Below are 18,934 nucleotides of genomic sequence, written 5' to 3' on the forward strand. Positions count from 1 at the left end.
ACCTTCTCACATCTGTGCACATTTTTCCATTAGATGAATATAAAATATAAATGTTGTTGAACTTTTGAGCACAAATGCTATTAACTCCTTATGAAGCTTAGGCAAACACATCTGTTAGTCAGCCAAAGTAAGGCTAAGTAATGCTCGGACAAACAGAACATGCAGAATATATCTACAAAGCCATCTGAACTTCTGAAATGCTCTTTATCTACCTTATGTCTGAATATCTATAAGAAAGCCTCTGAGATAACATTTCTAAGGACTTGCTATTACTAATAATAATTCACTGTGATGACATACAGCCTTGGAAGTTTATTCTCCATGAGTGAGTAGGAATGAAGTTCACAGGAATTTATAATGCATGTTCTTAATGACTATCCCTGTAGTTAGACATCTCCAGAAGAAACCCATCAGACTGTCTTAAAAGTCAATGGAAAGCAAGTCTCAACTGCATTTTCCTGCTTACTGCATTTACTAATATTTTCACATATACAGCAGTTAAAACTTTCCCATATGTGTCTCTTTCCATTATTTATTCTATCATGTAAGCTATGATATAAAGCATTTCCACTGTGCATCATGCAATGTAACACCTCTACATATTTGGTTTCCTTTTATTAGCATTTCTCCAATTTCAGGCTATGCAAGAATACATTCTTATCCATGTTACAAAACAGCTCATTTCTACCCATATGTAAAAAAAAAAAAAGGAAAAAAAAAAAAAAAAAGATTTAACCTGCTACTCATACTCACATCTCTGAAATATTAATCCAGGACTGCACCATATCTGTTCTATCACAAAAGACCTCTGAAAACTCTTACTAAGTAAAACCAGAGTTCTGAAGAGTACGAAGTTAATAGAGCAAAAATAGCTCACCACAGTATTTATTATAAACAACTGCCTTCTGAAGATGGAAAATCAATATCTATGTGCAAACAAAAGCGTTCCATGGAAAATGTTATAGAAAAATGAGTCCCCTTTCACTACAGAACACTGGAAGTTCCCCTCCATCCCTTTTCCTTTCAGGGTGGATAATTTTATTTAAAAGAGCTTGTGTGCTTACATCTGCACAGAAGCTGAAAAATCATGAAGGGTTCTGGTTGGCAAATTCTAGGAGACTTTTTTCTAAGTGTAGGGAAGAAGATACACAACTCAATTCCTATTCTTGGAGAGCAGAGATGGAAAGAAAAGGAAGAAGGAAAGATTTACTAGTGTTCTGAGAAACAAGAAAAACTCCAATAAAATAGGGCTTGCTCCAGTTTCAGTAAGAGTTCAAGCTTTACCAAGAGCTGGTAACCACATATGACGATTCTTTGTTGAATAAAATCCCAAATCTTCCACTACTGTCTCAGAACCAAATCAAAATAACCTTTATTCCAGTATACAACCATTCCTTCAAATACAAGAATTTCATGATGAGACACGCTATCCCACAACAGACGTACACAGAAAGGCTTTAGATTTTCCTTAAGCACATTGGTCAAGAAACTCACTGCTGAACATCGCGTTATTCTAACAAAATGTATGTCTCAGAAATGATGTCTTCCATTTAGATGTCCCATCTGTACCTTGAAATTCCAAGAACAGAGGAAAATCCCATTGCACTCCCTGTACTACCATTCCAGAATGAGAAAGATAAGTGGGAAAGCTAGTTCTCCTGCCAAATGGGCTCATTTCCGTGGTCACAAGTCATCTTGATGTCAAATATTCCATTAAGATGAAAAGACAGATAGGAAGATACGCTATCATTTCAGTCAGACTAGCCACAGGGAGAAAACCTACACTTCAGATTACAATGAGCAAAGCAATTATTTCAAAATATGTGCACAAATAAAAGCAGAGATTATGAAGCATTAATTGCAAGTGTAATATCATCTGAATTCAGGAATTTTCCTCAGATGAAGATTTTCATCTCCCTTAGGCCATAAGCAAAATTAAACACTAGAATTTCAAAGGATGACTACTGGTTTAGACATTGTTTTCACCTGTGGAATGCCATGTAAGGCTGCATTATTTATTTTATTTTATTTTATTTTATTTTTTTGAAGTGCTTTAGAAATTAGGGAAAATTGCATTAACTGGATATCTTCAAAATTAGAATGATCAAATGGAACTTTGCTATTTTTATTATGTTGTTTCTTAGGTGACTTGTTTATCACTGAAAGTCACCATAGGTAATCTGAAAGGCGCTGTTCAGTGATATCTTGAGATCAAAATAAAGACATGATCCTTTTCCTTGGCCCTAAATGACAGCTGCTAATTCTGCACTATTCTATCCAGTATCAGCCCTCTTCTCGGGATAAACAACTGGTGCATCAACATTTCAGTTACAGTAAAAAATGATCTAGAAGTGACTTTTGGATTAAAACATATTCCTCTGAAAAGTCAAACTTCTGGCTGTTTGGAAGCATGAAGATGGGTTCTAGAAACCAGAAAACCTTCCTGTCAAATTTACAGAGATACCAAGGAGTATAAATAGATAGAAATAAATATATATGCATATATTCATGTGTATTTTCTACTTCAACAGCTTTTTTCCTACTTTCTGTTAAGTGATATTTTTTTTTTCACAGTGAAAGAAATAGTTGTGTAAACCTGAGCTTCTGCCCTGCTGCATAAATAGTATGTGTTTTAGAATAGCTTTTTAGTATACCTGGATTTATTAACCATTTACTTTGATGTGACCAGTGATAAGCAGTACCAAATGCCAGCTGGGCAGAACTATATGGAACAAGAAAGTACAGAGGCCAGGACTGTGCTGCCACACTGAGGCTTTTCTATTTTCAGCTTTTAATTCATTGTCTTCCACCTCACCTAGGTGCCAATCTAAATACAGTCCCTCCTGAAAGCTGAAGTTCCTTTACCAACTCCTCCATTCCATCAGATGCTGATTTAAGCTCAACAAAATGACTTTCCCTTTTGCATTTTTGCAGACATTCCTTCACCTTCTACACGATCCCCTCTAGCCACTGCAGAAACTGAAAGCAATACATCTAGAAAAAGAGGAGAAACAGATCTATGCAAGGGTAAGTGAGAAGAGCAAAAGCCCTAGACTGAAGGAGGTGCTGTGGCAAGGCCAGCCCTACTCATGACTCCTTACCAGGAGATACTGTTTTCTTTCCTGCAAATGAATGTACAGCTTGACCTTGTTGAGAAACCATCACGAACAGTTCGTACGCTTCTAACAGTCTCTGTAATAATCCCAACCATGATTTTTCCCAGGATAAGTCTGCAATCATTTAAAAATATAGATTATAAAAAGCAGTGATCTGCAGTGACACAGCTCCATTACCACCCATGCTGTAGATTGCTCCATGCCATACAGCATGACACACATTATATGCATGTTGGCCTATCATCCACACCCTGCTGCTGAGTTGAAAAATACCCAATGCCAACACTTTACTAAGCCAGTGGAAATACATTTCTTTGGCTCATTTCCACATGTTACACAATCTCATAATGTGGTTTTAAGTAAAGAGTTTGGAAATGTAAGGAGATTTAATTAAGGTGACCAATTCTAACTTTGAATGTGAGAGAAGGGAAAAAATAGATTTAGAAAGAAAATAAGCACTGTACTCAAAATTACTTGCACACGTTTCAGGAGTTTGATATGCAGCCATCATCTTCTGTTTACCATTACCATGGATTCTGTGTTCGAAACTCCCATGAAACTTAAACAGAGTTAGATGTATGAAATAGATGTGATCCCAGTCTACCACTGATTAGTCAAATATATTCATTTTTCACAAATACATTAGATTTAATTTCATACATTTTTAATGCTCTTATTAACTCTGTTATTGACACTTTTTTTACTGTATTCAAACTATTATTTCTAAGGGATGGGTGTTAAATGCCAAACCTCAGAGCCCAGGCAAGAAATCAATTTCTGCCAAAGCAATGGGAAAATAAACCTGTCCTGTACTTCTTGCCTGCAGCTAGACAGACAGCACTACAGCTACTGCAGTTTACAGCAGCCCTAACCAACACTGATCGTTTCTCCAGTTTCTACAGGCCCTGATGTGCTTTATAATTCTACCCAAATGCCTGTGTGGGCTGCCCTAACCCAGTCCTCTCTCCTCTGCTGGATTCAGCAGGTTCCCACAGGTTGGCGCTCCTCAGCAGAGGAGCAGAACCAGTTCAATCCCCTCCAACAGGAAACAGCAGAATTTTGTTACAGGCAATCCCACACCACTGATTTCACAGCCTAGCATCACTGAGGTAAAGCAGCAGCACTTCCTAAATCAGACACCAAATTCACGAAAAAAAAAGGAAGGAAAAAAACATTTCACATATCTCTCACAGGAGATTTACCCAGCCTGCTCTTTGCCTGCCCAAAAAAACATATTCTATCATTTCATTAACAAAGCCAAGGAGCTCACGCTGTGGCATCTCATCAGAGGGCACTGGAGTTAACAATGCGAGTGTGAGCTCCAGTGGCCATGGCAACAGTAGCTAATTCTTCTTCCCAATCAGGGTGGCAATTCTCTCCCATGGCTTGAATCAGTTACAAAACAAAATACGCTCAAAGACCTTTCAGAGCCAATAGCCTTGCAGCTAATCTGCTAATAGGAAATAATCTGCAGCTAATATACACATTCCAGGGCAGCAGTCTGTTTTCTTAATACTTTGTTACATGGGCCTCCTTCCAAAGAAAGCATAGCAAAGAATAGAAAACAGACATTCATTAAAAATAGTATAATACTACCTGGCCACTATTAATGCCTGAAACGTGCTGCAACTTGCATGGCTCTTAACTGGTGATCTGGAGAGGCAGCACTAGATAGACTGAAAGCGATGCAATTAGATCAAAAGAAGTTACATACAGGAGTGTGAAAAATCAGACTTGAAATAATTTCCACATTTCTCTCTTTTCCTCTGGCCTCAATAAAAGGATCCATAAGCAAAAGTACTGATTTTACAAGTATGTGCATCAGCAAATTACAATCTAGATGGATACAAAAAAACATGTATTAATAAATAGCCATTTATGGTACACTCATCTGACAGTGTGGTGCAGGTTCAGACATACATTCTGCTGCCTGGGGTAAATACACAAGAAAACAGCAGACGGGCAGTAGGTGAGAGAGACATGCTGCAAACCCAGCCATGAATCACCCACTCTGCATCAGTCATGTCAGGAACACTTCACGGCACAGCTTGGTTTGAATTTTGTTAAGTGTAGCACTATGCTTTTGAAAGCCTTCAGTATCAGCTCTGGTCTGCTGTGGCCCAGGTCCAGGCACTGGAAAGGCAGGGTGAGCTCCAGCCTGTTTGGGACATGATAGTTACCATCTTCTGCGTGCAATTAAAACATGAAATCAGAAATGCAGCACTGATGCTGGGTTAAGGAAGGGAGAATTAAATTCTCCCCCTGCAAGGCAAGATGTTGCCAATGGAGATGGCTGAAACAGCAGAGAGCTTTCCGATCCTTGCAATCATCTCTTCTCATCAAACACAGCCCCAAACACCACATCTGCACCAGCAAGATGGTTCAAGAGCAACTAAAACTCTCCTGATGTCTAGGTGTATATAATACTACATTTCTATTTCTTTTTTCCCACAACTGGTAAAGGCACAGAGAGTCATTTCAGGCTGCTGCAAAGGCATCGAGCACAGTTAACAGACGGACTGCAAATGTTGGGGAAGACTGCAAAAGAAAGAATTGACTAATGTGCTGTTTAGTGCAGTGCAAGTCAGATGATCATCTATGGTTTTAGATACAATTGTTGTTTGGACCACCAAAATGTTTCATTTCTAGTCCATTCTGTTAACTTCCAGAATCTCTCATTAATCACAGTGACAGTTCACAGATTGTCTCTTGTTCCTAAGATGACTGCTCCTCACTCTAATTTTAAGCGGCAACATACACAATTTCTGTGTCTATATTTAATATGAAGCTGTTTTCTTTTAAACAAAGAGAACAAGAAATACAGTTCTCCATTATGATCTTATTTTATTTTATTGAAAACTGCGTGAGTGGGACTTGAATTGAATTGAATTGAATGGGAAGGCACCTCATGTGACAGGCGAAGAGTTTTAGGAGGAACAACTTTTTTCTCAAACCATCATTTAACATCTGTTATGGAACTACTCAACACAAAGGCCTTTGAAATGGAGTTGCCCCCAGTACAGAAATAAAAAAGAGATGATTTTAAAAAGATTCAGGGCATGGCTAACAAAGAAAGACTTCCTCAACCACTGTGGCCATCTTCTTCACAGGGAATTGCTTTCTCTGAAGTACCTGAAGATTTCATGTCATGCAATCCATTTCTAAAGTACCTTTCATTCCCTCAGCCAATTAGACAATTTATGAAAACCAGTAAACATTGGTTGCTTATAGATAAGCGTCAAATGATTAACAGTGAGCTCCTTCTGCACTCCGGTCATTTGCCAGCTCCCTTTGAAGTAGCATCCGGAGCGCATGCTCCTGCCCGCAGGCAGAGAGCTCTCCAGACTCACTCTGTGTGGCGGCCTGCTTCCCTGGAAGCCACAGCAACATTATCTTTGCCCATCTGCAAGATCCAGATGAAATGAGATGAGAGCCTGAGAAGTTCTTGGGTAAGAACAGAAGTAACGGTACAGATATACACAAACATTGTTCTCTCCATTCATGCGAGGGCTGGATTGCATAAAGCGGTGTTACAAGTATACAAGACCAATGCACTGTGATAAATCAAATTTTACCTGACCTTGCTCGAGCAATGGGGCTTTGCTGCTGTTTAGCAGTTTAGTATCGGTGTTTTGGTTTTTGTGACAGCTATCTCACAGGAACTGACAAACTGCATGATTTACCTTTTTTTGTTTGTTTGTTTATCTTCTTTTGGTTCTGCAGCTCATTCCCACTCTTTGTTAAACAGTCTGAATCATTCTGAGCACACTCTGCAGAGAGAATGAGACTTCAATAGTGGTGAGCACTAACCTACTTCTGCTCTCTAGCCATTGGCACAGAAAGTAAATGCTTCTTGATTTTGATGGAGAAACAGAAACAGGTCATGGCTGAGGGCTCTTGAAATTGCACTAGAATCTTTGAACAGGTTGAACACATCGCAATCTCACTGCTCTTTACCCCTGACAAACTCACAGTGTGTGGTATCTGTTCACCTCAACAATACTGTAAAGAGTTGCTTGAATGAAAAATTGCTCAAATAGTCAAGAAGAAGAAAAAGAGAAACAAATAAATACCCCTTTGTATCCCATTCTGGCTTTCCCCCAGTTCTGGATGGTGATGGTCTGGTCCACAGCTCCTCGAGTCGCTGTGCCCTGCAAGTCTTTATTTGGTGAGAGTCCCAAATGAATATTGCCCACTTCTTTATAAACATGAGGGAGGCAGAATAAGAGAGAGGAAAAAAAAACACTGAATCCTTTAAAGCTGCATGATTTTCAGCACTGAAGAGTGCTTTTATTTCTCTTTAAATCAGTTTTTATAATTTGAGTTGTCATGACAACATGATGCAACACTTCACTGCCATGACAATCTGACAACTTTCAAAAACAGTAAGTGCTGTTTTTACTCTGTTTTTCAATTGCTCCCAAGGAAACAAGCTGTTATTTACTTCTGTGACGAAACTCATACGATACCATAATGGATCCAATGTCAAGAAAAATTAAAGCATAGAATGGGGGAAAAAGGAATGGAAAATGTGCTTTTGTGTACATAATTACTCCATAAAAGTACACATTTTTTCCACTTTCTTATCCCAATTCACCACCATAACTTTGCTCATTTCCACCTACAAATTCATGGACTTTGTCCTCAACCCAACAAGAATTGGTGCTTGATTAAATACAAGATCACTCACAATCTCTTTTTTAACCAGCAGGTTCATTTGGTAATTTCATGCTTGGTTGTGTCCTAGCATTTGGACACCACATAACAAACGTAAGTCAATGAAATTTCTCTGTCACCATGAGTTAAATCCAAGGGAGCAATATATTTGTAAATCCCATCAACATAAGTGAGACTTCTATGGGGTCCATAAACCCACTGGCTAACTCTCTGCGAGAAAGAGCTAGGAAATATTTCCAGACACTGCAACTTTGTTATCTACATTGTTCAGCTGCAGCAAAAATCAGCGGGATGATTCCTATTCTGTCTATCAAAGTAACTGTGAGGAGTGAGCATGGATCAAGGTCCACCTCCAGAAAAGCAGTATGAACGCAATCACTCCATTCTATAATCTGAGGCAGTTTGAAACTACCAAAATATGGCAGATGGCCTCTGTGGTAAGGGATGATGTTAAGGTCATTTTATGTAAGGGGACAGAAATAGCCATTTCCTAGCAGCCATTTTTGAGGAACAGAAAAAAGTTGGAAACACTTGACATCAAAATACACCATGCTAAACGCCACTTCATGCAGGGGTGTCTGATGGAGGCTCTGTTAAAGCACAGAGGTATTCATGTAGTCTGATTCCCATATCCCACTTAACTGTGAGAATGTGCTACTTAAGACTCTTGCCCAGGTAATTCAGCGGGGCTTCCTCGCACCTGCCTCCCACCCTGTTCCAGCTTTCTCCTCACAAGATGGACACAACGAGGAGGATGTTTAAGGAACCCAGGGGCCTTCAGCCTGATGCAACACAGCAATGTCTTTAGCAGTTCAGTAGTCCTTTTTAAACTAAAGACACTGTGTAACGCCAGGATATGAGAAGCAATATTACTTTTAGGACACTATAGCTGAGAAACTGTTGTTTGTGTACAAACTTACCTCTGTGATGAAGTGTTAAAACCATATGGTTATGTGAAGGCAATAGTTTTGGAAATAAAATTACATGTGTTTTGCAGCATCAATACCTAATAACAGAACATGAATAGTTCTACAGACAAATAAAATCAGCACAGTATCACGATTAATATTTTACCTCCCTATTTAAAACATTTCATGTAATTTGGCTACCCCATTCCAAAGGTTAGCGACTATCGTTTACCCATATGAGGCTCAGATAAAAGTAAGCTAAATCAGAGATTTCAGTGCCTCACCTTCTCTTCTGTGAGAGTTCAAGACTTTGGTTTTCAGCATGCTTATGAGATAGGAGCTTGTGAAAGAACCAAAACAGTTATAAATCAGTTGCATCCTGAAAGATCTAATCCAGTTCCTACAGTTCTATAAGGGACTCCTTCCACTGATGACTACATAACCTAAACCAGAGAATAAGCACATTAGACATAAGCTCCTCATTAAGAAAAAAAAGAAGGAAAATACCACTTCACTTCCAAAATCCCACAGTTCTAATTCCACATCTTTATGTCTCTATTTATTACAAGTTCCAGTTGACAGGAACAGATATAGCCTTTGTTTCCACTGGTATCTCATTAGCAAAACAAGGTTGCCAAAAGCCAAAACAGTTCGAGATGTTGTTTCACAGAAGTTGTCTATAAACCAATTTTTGTTTATGTTTATCAGACAAAATGCCTTTTGTCACACAGGCCTACAGTCAGGATTATCCTGCTTTTATTCTCCCTACAGGTGGTATCCAATCAAAATTATGGCATTTATTGCTCTACACTCTGAAAAAACATTATATGTTAAGAGTTCTTCTAAATCACATGCCTAGGCACTGCTGCTCTAGGCTACAATTTCTTGTCAAATCAAGATGATGTTTGTTACTTCACAGCCATCTCGACAGGACAAAGTCAGTCTGAGTGTGACTGGTCTCTGTTGCTGCTCACAGCTACTGATGTCAAATGTTTCTTAGGAAATTACTTGGGTGGAGGTTTGTAGCCTGATCTCTCACTGTGCAAAGATAGTAGAGGGAGAGGTGAAATTCAGAACAGAGCAGGAAGGGAAAGCGGCATCTCAGGATAATGCTCAAGTTTCTGAACAGCAAAACAGCCACTCGAGTCAGAGACTTATCTGCTGGGATCCTGCACTTTGACTCTGATAGGCAGATAGTAAAGACACTCACAGGCACCACTTAGCCAATAACTTGAACTAGAATGACAACGTGCCAGTGATAAATCATTACTTAACATGGCCTACAGAACCATGACAAATAGTGAACACATCGTGCGATGACACTGTTTAGTAGCAGATAAATTAGTATGGTCTGGGCATGTTTTTAGACATGCAAGTATTAATATGCATTTTCAGGAGTGCTGTGTTACTGACTTTAGACTGCTTCAGTAGTAAACACTGACTTCTCTTTTTCATAAAATGGTTTTCATCACACAGAGGGAGGAAAGTGTGATTTTTTTCAACTCACTTCTCAAGAGATGACCCCAAATACATTGATGTGCAAAGAATAGGGACACCCACCCGCATGTGATTATAACGTCAGCTGTGTGATGGATCTGTTTCCTGCTGATAGCGTAACAGGGAACTGTAAATAAATATCAGGGCAGTATGAGGATGATGGAGAGAAAAGAGGAGTGAAAGATGCATTAAAACACAGGAAAATGTCTACTGTCTGAAGATGGATGATCCAGAGGAATGTGGACAAATGATTTAATTCAGTGGAGAGGAGGAAAGAGGTAGCACCTATCGGCTTTCAGAAATCGCTGGTTTGGAAAATAACCATCCATCTAGCAGTATTCCTCTTAGATTCTTGCTTTAGTTCGCATTTACAAAAACATTTCTTTTAAAATCAAGCAGACACAAATCTCACAGAAACGCTGTGAAATAATCTGTAAGTCAACAAACTGTATCTTTACTTATATTAAATGTATGAATACACTTAGATGCCATTTAAATGTGCAAATACACTTGTTCTTTGCATATATTTGACGTAAAAATGTGGGGAAACTGTGTTAGGGAAGCACCTAGCACATTTTGGATAGTACTACTAAATTTAAATCTTTAGGATTTAAAAATGACACATAGCATTACAAGGAACAGCCATTCAATGAATTACTGTACCTCAGAAAGGCATATATGCACTGTCCTTCCTACCAAATTTGTTTTGTTTGCAGTAACGGACCCACAATTTGACCGTCCTTAAGGATTTTTTCTGAAGTGTCCATGACATGATCTTAACACGATTCATGCTTGAAGAAAGAACAAGTCTAGCAAGAACAGTAACATCACAAAACAAACACATTTATCAATATTTTGAATGAAAATACAGACAACACAAGTAATTTATTATTCTCTATAAAACTGACATTATACTTTTTACTTCTGAATGGACTGTTAATATCACAGTGAAAAAATACTTATAAACTTAGGTTAAATGTCACTTCTACAGTTGTAATAAAAACCATAGATATGTCTGACCAGTCCTAGTATCTGACCTCTTAAAATACTTCTGTAAAATTTACTTTGCGTAGAAGAGCAACACTATCAAATATGAATATAAACAAGTGAAAGATGTAAGCGTATTGTGTGCCTCCTAATAAACTTTAGGCCGGTATGTGTGTACATACATCTCATCCAGTGTTCTTGTCTGATCAACAACAAAATATTAGAGCACTTTTGTAAGATAATTGCGCTATGATGTCCTTAGGAAAGCATCTTCTTTGCTTGTATTCTGTTTTTGAGATCCCATTTCATTAAGGTTGCTGTTAACATGGTTTAAAATGGAAGCTAAGAAAGAAGGTACAACATTAATAGTAACATATCAGAAATGTATCTTGAATTTTCCTTGTACTTAAGGCAAAAAGTCTGAAGCAGCTACAAGCTGTAGCAAACTTTTTATCTGTCAGTATTCATTGCGATTGTCAGTTTTCTAAAGCATTACTGCAGACTGTAAACGCTTGGGAGTGCAAATGCTTTTTCTAACATGCAATTCATAGCAAAAAAGAGGAATGTGTTTAAAGGGAACTGTGGTAATATAAATAAATAAATATTAATCTTGATCATCAATCTTCCAACAGTTTCCCACAGAATCTGTTGAAGAGGTATAGAAAAGTTGCTGATGACCTGCTAAAGGATTTCCTTCTTTTTAAACTGAAAGTAGCTTAAAGAAATTATTGTATAAACCTACTACGTCAAATGTAATCAAGTTGTTTAGTAAATATTAGTGCATTTTTCTATCACCAGAATTTGCAGCAGAAGCAAATATGTAGGATATATGGCATGTAGCACACACACACACAAAAAGTTTGGCTGAAGTTACTTGAATGATTTATTTCTCTTTTATCCCAAACCACAAGTGCTAAGCTTCATCACTGATGAGATTTAAGGGATATCATCACCTCTCATAAAAAAATTTGCATGTGGCAGTATGTGTGCTTTAAGACATTTCCGTGTCCAACAAGCAACATGCTAAAGCTCTCCATCCTTGAAGAACATTACACCTAGCCAGAATGAACAACTCAAAGTCATATACATGGAATATGGTAATGTGTAATACCTTTTTTTTTTTTTTTTTTTTTTTTTTAGCTAGACTGGACAGTCTCAAGTAGTATAACCTCTTTATTTCAGGAATAGACTTACCCTTGCATATTTGGACTCATTTGTACTGGACACAGTCTCTCGCTGATCACTGATAGCAGCCTGGAGGAAGAAAGTAGTATGCACTTGGATTTGCAATGGAATTCAGCTCTCACCGATTCCCTCAAAGTCTGACTGCCTTATGCCTGAGAATAGAACATAATCCAAAATCCAGCACTTTATCTAGGTGCCCCTGAGCTGTTTTGAAAACTTGGACTTGATCCCAGTCTGTCTCACCCTACTCTGATTTTCAGAGAAACAAACTGTATCACAGTCATTTCTACACCCAAAACTTTCTTGCTTGCTCCTTGGACAACCCCCTCCTCCCGTGCTTATCTCAACAGCAGCCATTTTCTGTTCCTTTTGTAAATTTGCACCTCATTTGAGTATGACCTAGAACTGTGCAAAATTGAACAGAGAGAAAATCTTATCTTAAAATGTAGAGACAAGAGAATGCTTGTGTTTCTTTAGCTATTTTTTTTCAACCACCCATTTTTTCATTGAACTGCAATGCTAGAATGTCAGTGCTACTGATAGACTGACATTCCTGCAAAAAACAAGGAATAGCCACATTGCTTTCCTGCCTGCTTTTTTGGAAGTACAGCATGGCATTCACAAATTGTCAGCCCCTGTTCTCTTGAGGTAGAAACCTGTGGCACATTCATTTAAACAGCAGATCTCTGTTCCTTAAACCACAGTGTTAGAGCTGTATGTATTTACCGTGTGTGAGATGAAGTTGTTACCAATCCCCACTGCCCCCCAAGTCAACTAATGTCATTATCTATCAATATGTAACATAATTTCAAAACCAAAGCTCCAGCTCTAACATCACCCCGAAAGATTATTTTATTACAGCACTTATCATTACGTGATCTTAAAAGTTAAGTCTCCCACGAGGGAACATTCCTTAATATTAGCCAAACCATGAGACTAACAAAAACTTTCTATAGTTTTAACATATGGATTACATTTGAACTGACAGTAAGTTTTCCTCTGGACTGATACCCTGTCGCCTCCGTACATGGTTGTGCTTATGGGGCTCTTTTTAAGCGCCGCTGCCCTGAAATAAACTCCTACTTACTCCTCCAGCATTTCACACCAGCCAATTTAAATATTTTAATAATGAGTAAAAAGTTTAAAATGAAGATAAAATATTCTGTCAAGCCACAGACAGTGCTGACAGTTCAAAAAGAAAATGCTTTCTTTGCAGCATCCATCAGCACATCTGGCTGTAGGCTGCACTGTATCTCTGGATTGCTCAGGACTCCCGGTCTCCACCTCCTCCCTCTCTAAACCAAACTTCTCATCAGATGTGCAAATCAAAGAACCACCAAGACAGAAACAGACAGAGGCCAACACCACACTGTGTGACCGGATGTCCTGCTGGAGGTCGGAGAGCTGTGGCCTTGGCCAGAGAGGTCCAGGGTGGGCCTGGTGGTTCTGGTGGTTGTGGTGGTCACCACAGCTGTGCTGGAACGTTTCTGGTGAGCCCCACAGAGCTTCTCAGCCCCAGAAGCATCACCACAACATTCCAGAAAAGATGTCTTCCTTGAAGAGCCATCTCCACGAAGTAATAAGAGTCAGGTCAGCACCCAAGCGTACCCACAACCTACAATACTTGCTGGCATTAGCCAGGAGGGCATTTCTCAATGCAAACTCTGCCAGCTCTGAAGAAAATGGGGAGCACTATGGGCTAATGCTAAAGCTCTGAATGTTCTCTTGTCTAAGTTTTTTTATGCAAAGTTAAGAAGTAAGCTAACGGATTCTCCCAGCATCCACCATGTTCTGGCACAAGGAAATGTTTCAGATTTCATGGTTATTTGGGTTTTCGAGTGCCAATCACTGTTTCTGTTTTTATTTATTTAATAGCTATCTGAAAATGAGAAACTTAGCAACATATTGTGTAGCTGATTTGGCTGATAATGCCTTTTTTTTTAAGCTCATTTCCTGCTTAAGGAGAGCATGGTAACAGAACTGGATATTTTTATTCCTTTCAGACAAAGCACTGCACTAAACCAAAGCAAGAAAAAAATGCTGAAAAGAAAAAAAATAAACTACTGCAAACTGGTGAACAGATTAAATCCATTTTCATGTATCCCCCTTTTTTGGATATTTTATTATTAACTAAACTAAATTCAGCTGTGCATAAAAATTAGAAAATGTTATTCAAAAGCAGAAGCTAACTAAAATGAGCTGATATAATTCTTCTTTTTTTTATTTAGTTGTGAGAGACTGGCCAAGGAAAAAAGAAAAATATATAGAATTGTATCTAAAGAGAAATCTAACTAGTAAAAATAGTTTTTAACATAAAAAGCAAATCAACAAGACAGAAAAGGCCCTAATTGCTTCTCAGCACTGATACCGTTTTCTTCAGTAAAAATTGCCATGTCTTATAGCTGAATTCTATAAACTTTTTCTGTGCTGATAGAGAAGGGTGCACTTTGCATTCCTTTCTCAATATGGTAAAGCTGTAACTTATACCTCTGACTTATCATAGCATTGGGAAACACATGTTTTCCCCTTATTTGGTAGCACAGAGCATCTGGAAAGGAAAAGGGACATACTTCACAGTACCAACTGTGAAAAACTATCACAATAGATCTGCATAAAAAAACTGGCACGCTACCTAGTTTGAGCAGGATATAAAAGCAAAGCTGCTGATGTGCCCACCGCTGCAGAATAGCTCAGGGTTCAACTACCCATCTTGCTGCTGGCTTCCAAGTGAGCCAGCATCCTGTTTTCCAGTTCTTAGAGCAGCCTATAACATACGTCAAAATAAATGACCAATTTACATGGGTAGCTATTTTATGACCAAAGGTGGAAGGAGGAGGAAGGCTGTTATCACTGGGAAGATGAAGGTCACAGAGCTGTGGCGCACTCTTATTCGCAATGCATCCCATAAAGTATGAAGATAAGGCAGAAGAGGGAAAGGCTATGCTGTTTCTTCCCATTATAGAGGGCAGAGTTGTTAGGGTAGCTCCGTAGCTGAATTCAGGATGCCCATAGCTGCTAAAAATACGGGAGTGAGGTAGACTTTAGGAACTTTGGTACCAAATCCAGTACCCTAAAAATCAGGGTAGATAAACACCATCGTCCCCAGATCAGTGACCTTAAAGCTCTGCAACAGAACCAGCAATATTCAGCTCTGAACAAGTGCTGGAAGCTCTGAGGTTTGGCCACTCTGAGCAGCTCTGTACCAGTCTTCCAGTCCCGAAGTTCCTAAGCTGTCTGCCCTAACCTTGTGCTGCTGCAGAATCTGCCTTCCTCCTGAATACCAGGTCTTATGTTTCCAAAATTTTATTTTTATTTCTAAAGTGCAGAACAAGAGGTTGACTTTTAGTGGGAAGAGCAACCATTTTGTAAGAAAACTTCTAACACAAGAAGTGAAATGACAAAGACTTATCTCCCTTTCCTCCAAAATGCCTCAGCCACACTTCCTGGAGATCCCTGATTGCTGCACCATAGGCCAGGGCTTCTCCATATGGGATGTGCAAACCACAGGAACTGGTAAACAATTCTGTTCAAGCTGCTGAGTGCTTCCTCCTGTACATGCAAGCAGCTGGGAGGTGGGGTGCTGCTGCAGCTGATGATGGCTTTTAACACTGTCTCATCTGGAAAGGCCTGGTCAGAGCAAGGTCAGGAATGAAATGTGTCTCAGGGTCCAGTTCTCACCTTTGCAGTGAGATGATCCTCCCTTCTGACTGGCATTTTTTAAATCTTCTTAGTATCCTACATTTTATTTGTGTCCAATAGCAGCTCTGGTCTCACAGACATCGAGAAAAACAAAACAAAACAAAACTAAAAGCAAATTGAATTAAGCTGAGTTATCTAAGGAGTAGATAACAAATATCTATATGAAGGCTGTCAGAGAGGTGACATTATCACCCCTTGTGGACAGCCTGCAGATGAGCACACAGCCTTTGAAAAACAGTCTGGTGTGGTGCTACCACTAAAACTGCAACAGCCACACACCGGAGGCCAGAGGTGGGCAGTGGGAGCACACATGTCAGGACGAGTGGAGGTGCACAACTTCCACACACAACCTTACATTTTGGCAAAAGATGTGTGGCAAGCTACAGTTATAAAATCTGATCAAAAAGTGAAATTCAGTTAGTTCTTGTTCCCTTGAAAAGCAACACAAAACTTTGCAGACACCTAGTTTCTCCGAGCAACTGTAGGAAAAAAAAAGGTGGTTTTAGTGCCCTTTTCTGAATGGAAAAATGTAACAGAGGGCTAAGTGATATTTCCAAGGACACAAGTCCAACCCGTGACAGACTCCACAGGGGAAATTCCTCATGAAGTCATTCAGCAGAAAGTTAAGTTCACTGCTCCCCCTTCCTCCCCACACTCCACAAAGTTGGGATACTCCGCATCTAGAAGTGCAACTGCAGAGGGATGCGGTTTTTTCTCTCTCTCGCAATACATACATCCATACGCACATCATTTCCCATAATGTATCAATTAAGTCAGTCTCATTTCTTCAGATCTTTACTTGCTGAAAGATCATTTTAAGAACAGAAAAGCGAAGCCAAACAAAAATTTCTTTCTGGGTGCTTTTGAAGAAAACAACTACATGAGTGGTTATCTGGCACAGGCGAGACAGGAGATGACAACCAAGGGAGAAGATTCAAGAATCTCTGAGGATGAGGCAATTCCTACTGTTTTGAACTGCGCCTATGAGCCCAGAGTTGGACAGCAAACGTTCTCTGGGAGGAGCTGCAAAAGAACATGCTGCACAGCTATACAGCAGATGATGGTATCGCTGTCCTACTGTTTCTGGTGAACTTTACCACATGAAGCAGCTATAAAGCATTTACAATGTCAAAGGAGCCATGATCCTGGAGAACTCCTGGGGGACATGATGGAAAGAAATATCCCCTCAACACAGAGAAGCATCACCACAGCGTTAATGGCTTTGGTTGTGCAATTCAGTCTGCTCTGAAGCTCGTTTATGCTCCCTCTGTAACTGAAACCAGGTTTACATCTACACACCTAAACCACTGGGAATTCCTATAATCTGCTCACTTTGATATCTGAACTGGCTATCTTTAAAAAGATATGTTCCAGTGCAATCAGACTGTAGCAGCTTGATTCAGGATTTACTATATGGAAATCCTGGAACCATCAAACCAACCTAAGTGATCACAGCAGTTCCTTCTGGGTTCAGATGCACAGAAACCATTTCCCTATCCTTAAGATGTTAAAGTAGCAACTGTAAAAAACAGTTCTAAACTGCTATAAAATGGGATAACTCTTTTAATGCTTGTTAGTATTTTTTTTTGCAATTTCATTTACATATCACCATTCATCAGCATCATTCAGGCGTTCAAAAAAATAAAAAAAAGAGACAAAAGAAAAAAAAATCCCACATGAAAAGGCATTTTCATTATGAAAAACAATCAAGTCAAACAAAAAAATCAACCACAGCAAGGCATGTCCATATACTGAAATATACCCCTTCAAAGAAACAAATTACTGATTACAAACATCACAATAATGGCACAAACACTATGAAGAAAAAGCCTTTCTTTTATTCTTTGTCATGAAACATAATGAATACTGAGATGATGGGAAAAGAAGGCTTAGTGATTCACTGTCAAATGCCATCACTGGAAAGGCTGCTTCTTGCATAAGAGTTTTGAAGGGTTGGTTTTATTATGGATAGTACACGATGGTATCTTTGTCCTTTTCTGGGCAGGCTGATGCTATCCACATGGCACAGCACTCACAGAAATGTCTCACTCCCCCACAAACTGAAATTTATGTCAGTTGGATGTCATTAATAACGCTCTCAAACCAGATACGAGCAGTCAAAGTAAAAATGACAGATATAAGCAGGATTTTTTTCTCGGGGAAGATAGAGGGGTAACTGTTCTACACCTACACTTTGATTTAGGCAGCACATAAGAAAACATTTTCAGACAGATTTGAATGTTTTTATGCACATACAGCAGAGGTTTATTTTAAGAAAAGTACCATAGGAATGCAGTAAGTAGAGTAATATGACCTGCTTGTTAGGATAAAATAAGTTTTGCGCTCAAAGATCCCCGATAATCTCGTTATCATTTTTCCCAGAACAGACGAATCACAGATTCCAGGACCCAGCACCTTTCACCACAGTGAGCAGTTATCCCTACAGCATGAGCCGCACATCACAAGCAATGCCCATTCACAGAAACAAAACAAACATCCTGATCACCGAGAGCCGCCTCGTTTGATCTCGATTCCACTTGAAAGCGACGCGAGGTCAGGCAGGGGCAAGAGCTGGAGAGAAAGATCGCCGTGCGATGCCGAGACGCCCAGCAGGGTACAGCCTTAGGGGTGCACCGAGCTTCTCTGCCTGTTTCCTGATCCCGCATCAGCAAAATCAGCCAGCATGCTACCAGGGGCCGCTTGTCTGCTGGATGTCTTGCTCCTGGTTTGAGTCACAGAAGTTTTCCACCACCTGTGACCATTAAAGATTCCCTCACGCTTTTGTCAGGGGAGTGTTAGCCCTCCTGACCTGAGCAGGTAATTGTTTTTTTGCCTGTTTAATTTCCACCTGGAGTTTTGGTTTCC

General features: G+C 39.4%; 1 protein-coding gene across 9 annotated transcripts in view; it reads right to left on the reverse strand.

The window, feature by feature from the left end:
• The window catches only part of TRPS1 (transcriptional repressor GATA binding 1), a 211,281-nt gene that overhangs the window by 59,390 nt on the left and 132,957 nt on the right, over nt 1–18,934 (reverse strand). For 7 of the 9 annotated variants that reach the window (XM_085221598.1, XM_085221601.1, XM_085221592.1 and 4 more), the window contains one exon: nt 12,380–12,439. The exons of the other annotated variants lie outside the window; for them this stretch is intronic. In XM_085221598.1, coding sequence (XP_085077724.1) covers nt 12,380–12,439 — 60 coding nt within the window. The remainder of the gene's footprint in view (nt 1–12,379; nt 12,440–18,934) is intronic. 9 annotated transcript variants of the gene reach the window in all.

This window comes from Meleagris gallopavo, chromosome 3, assembly GCF_905368555.1.
Source record: "Meleagris gallopavo chromosome 3, MGAL_WU_HG_1.1, whole genome shotgun sequence".
Classification (NCBI taxonomy): domain Eukaryota; kingdom Metazoa; phylum Chordata; class Aves; order Galliformes; family Phasianidae; genus Meleagris; species Meleagris gallopavo.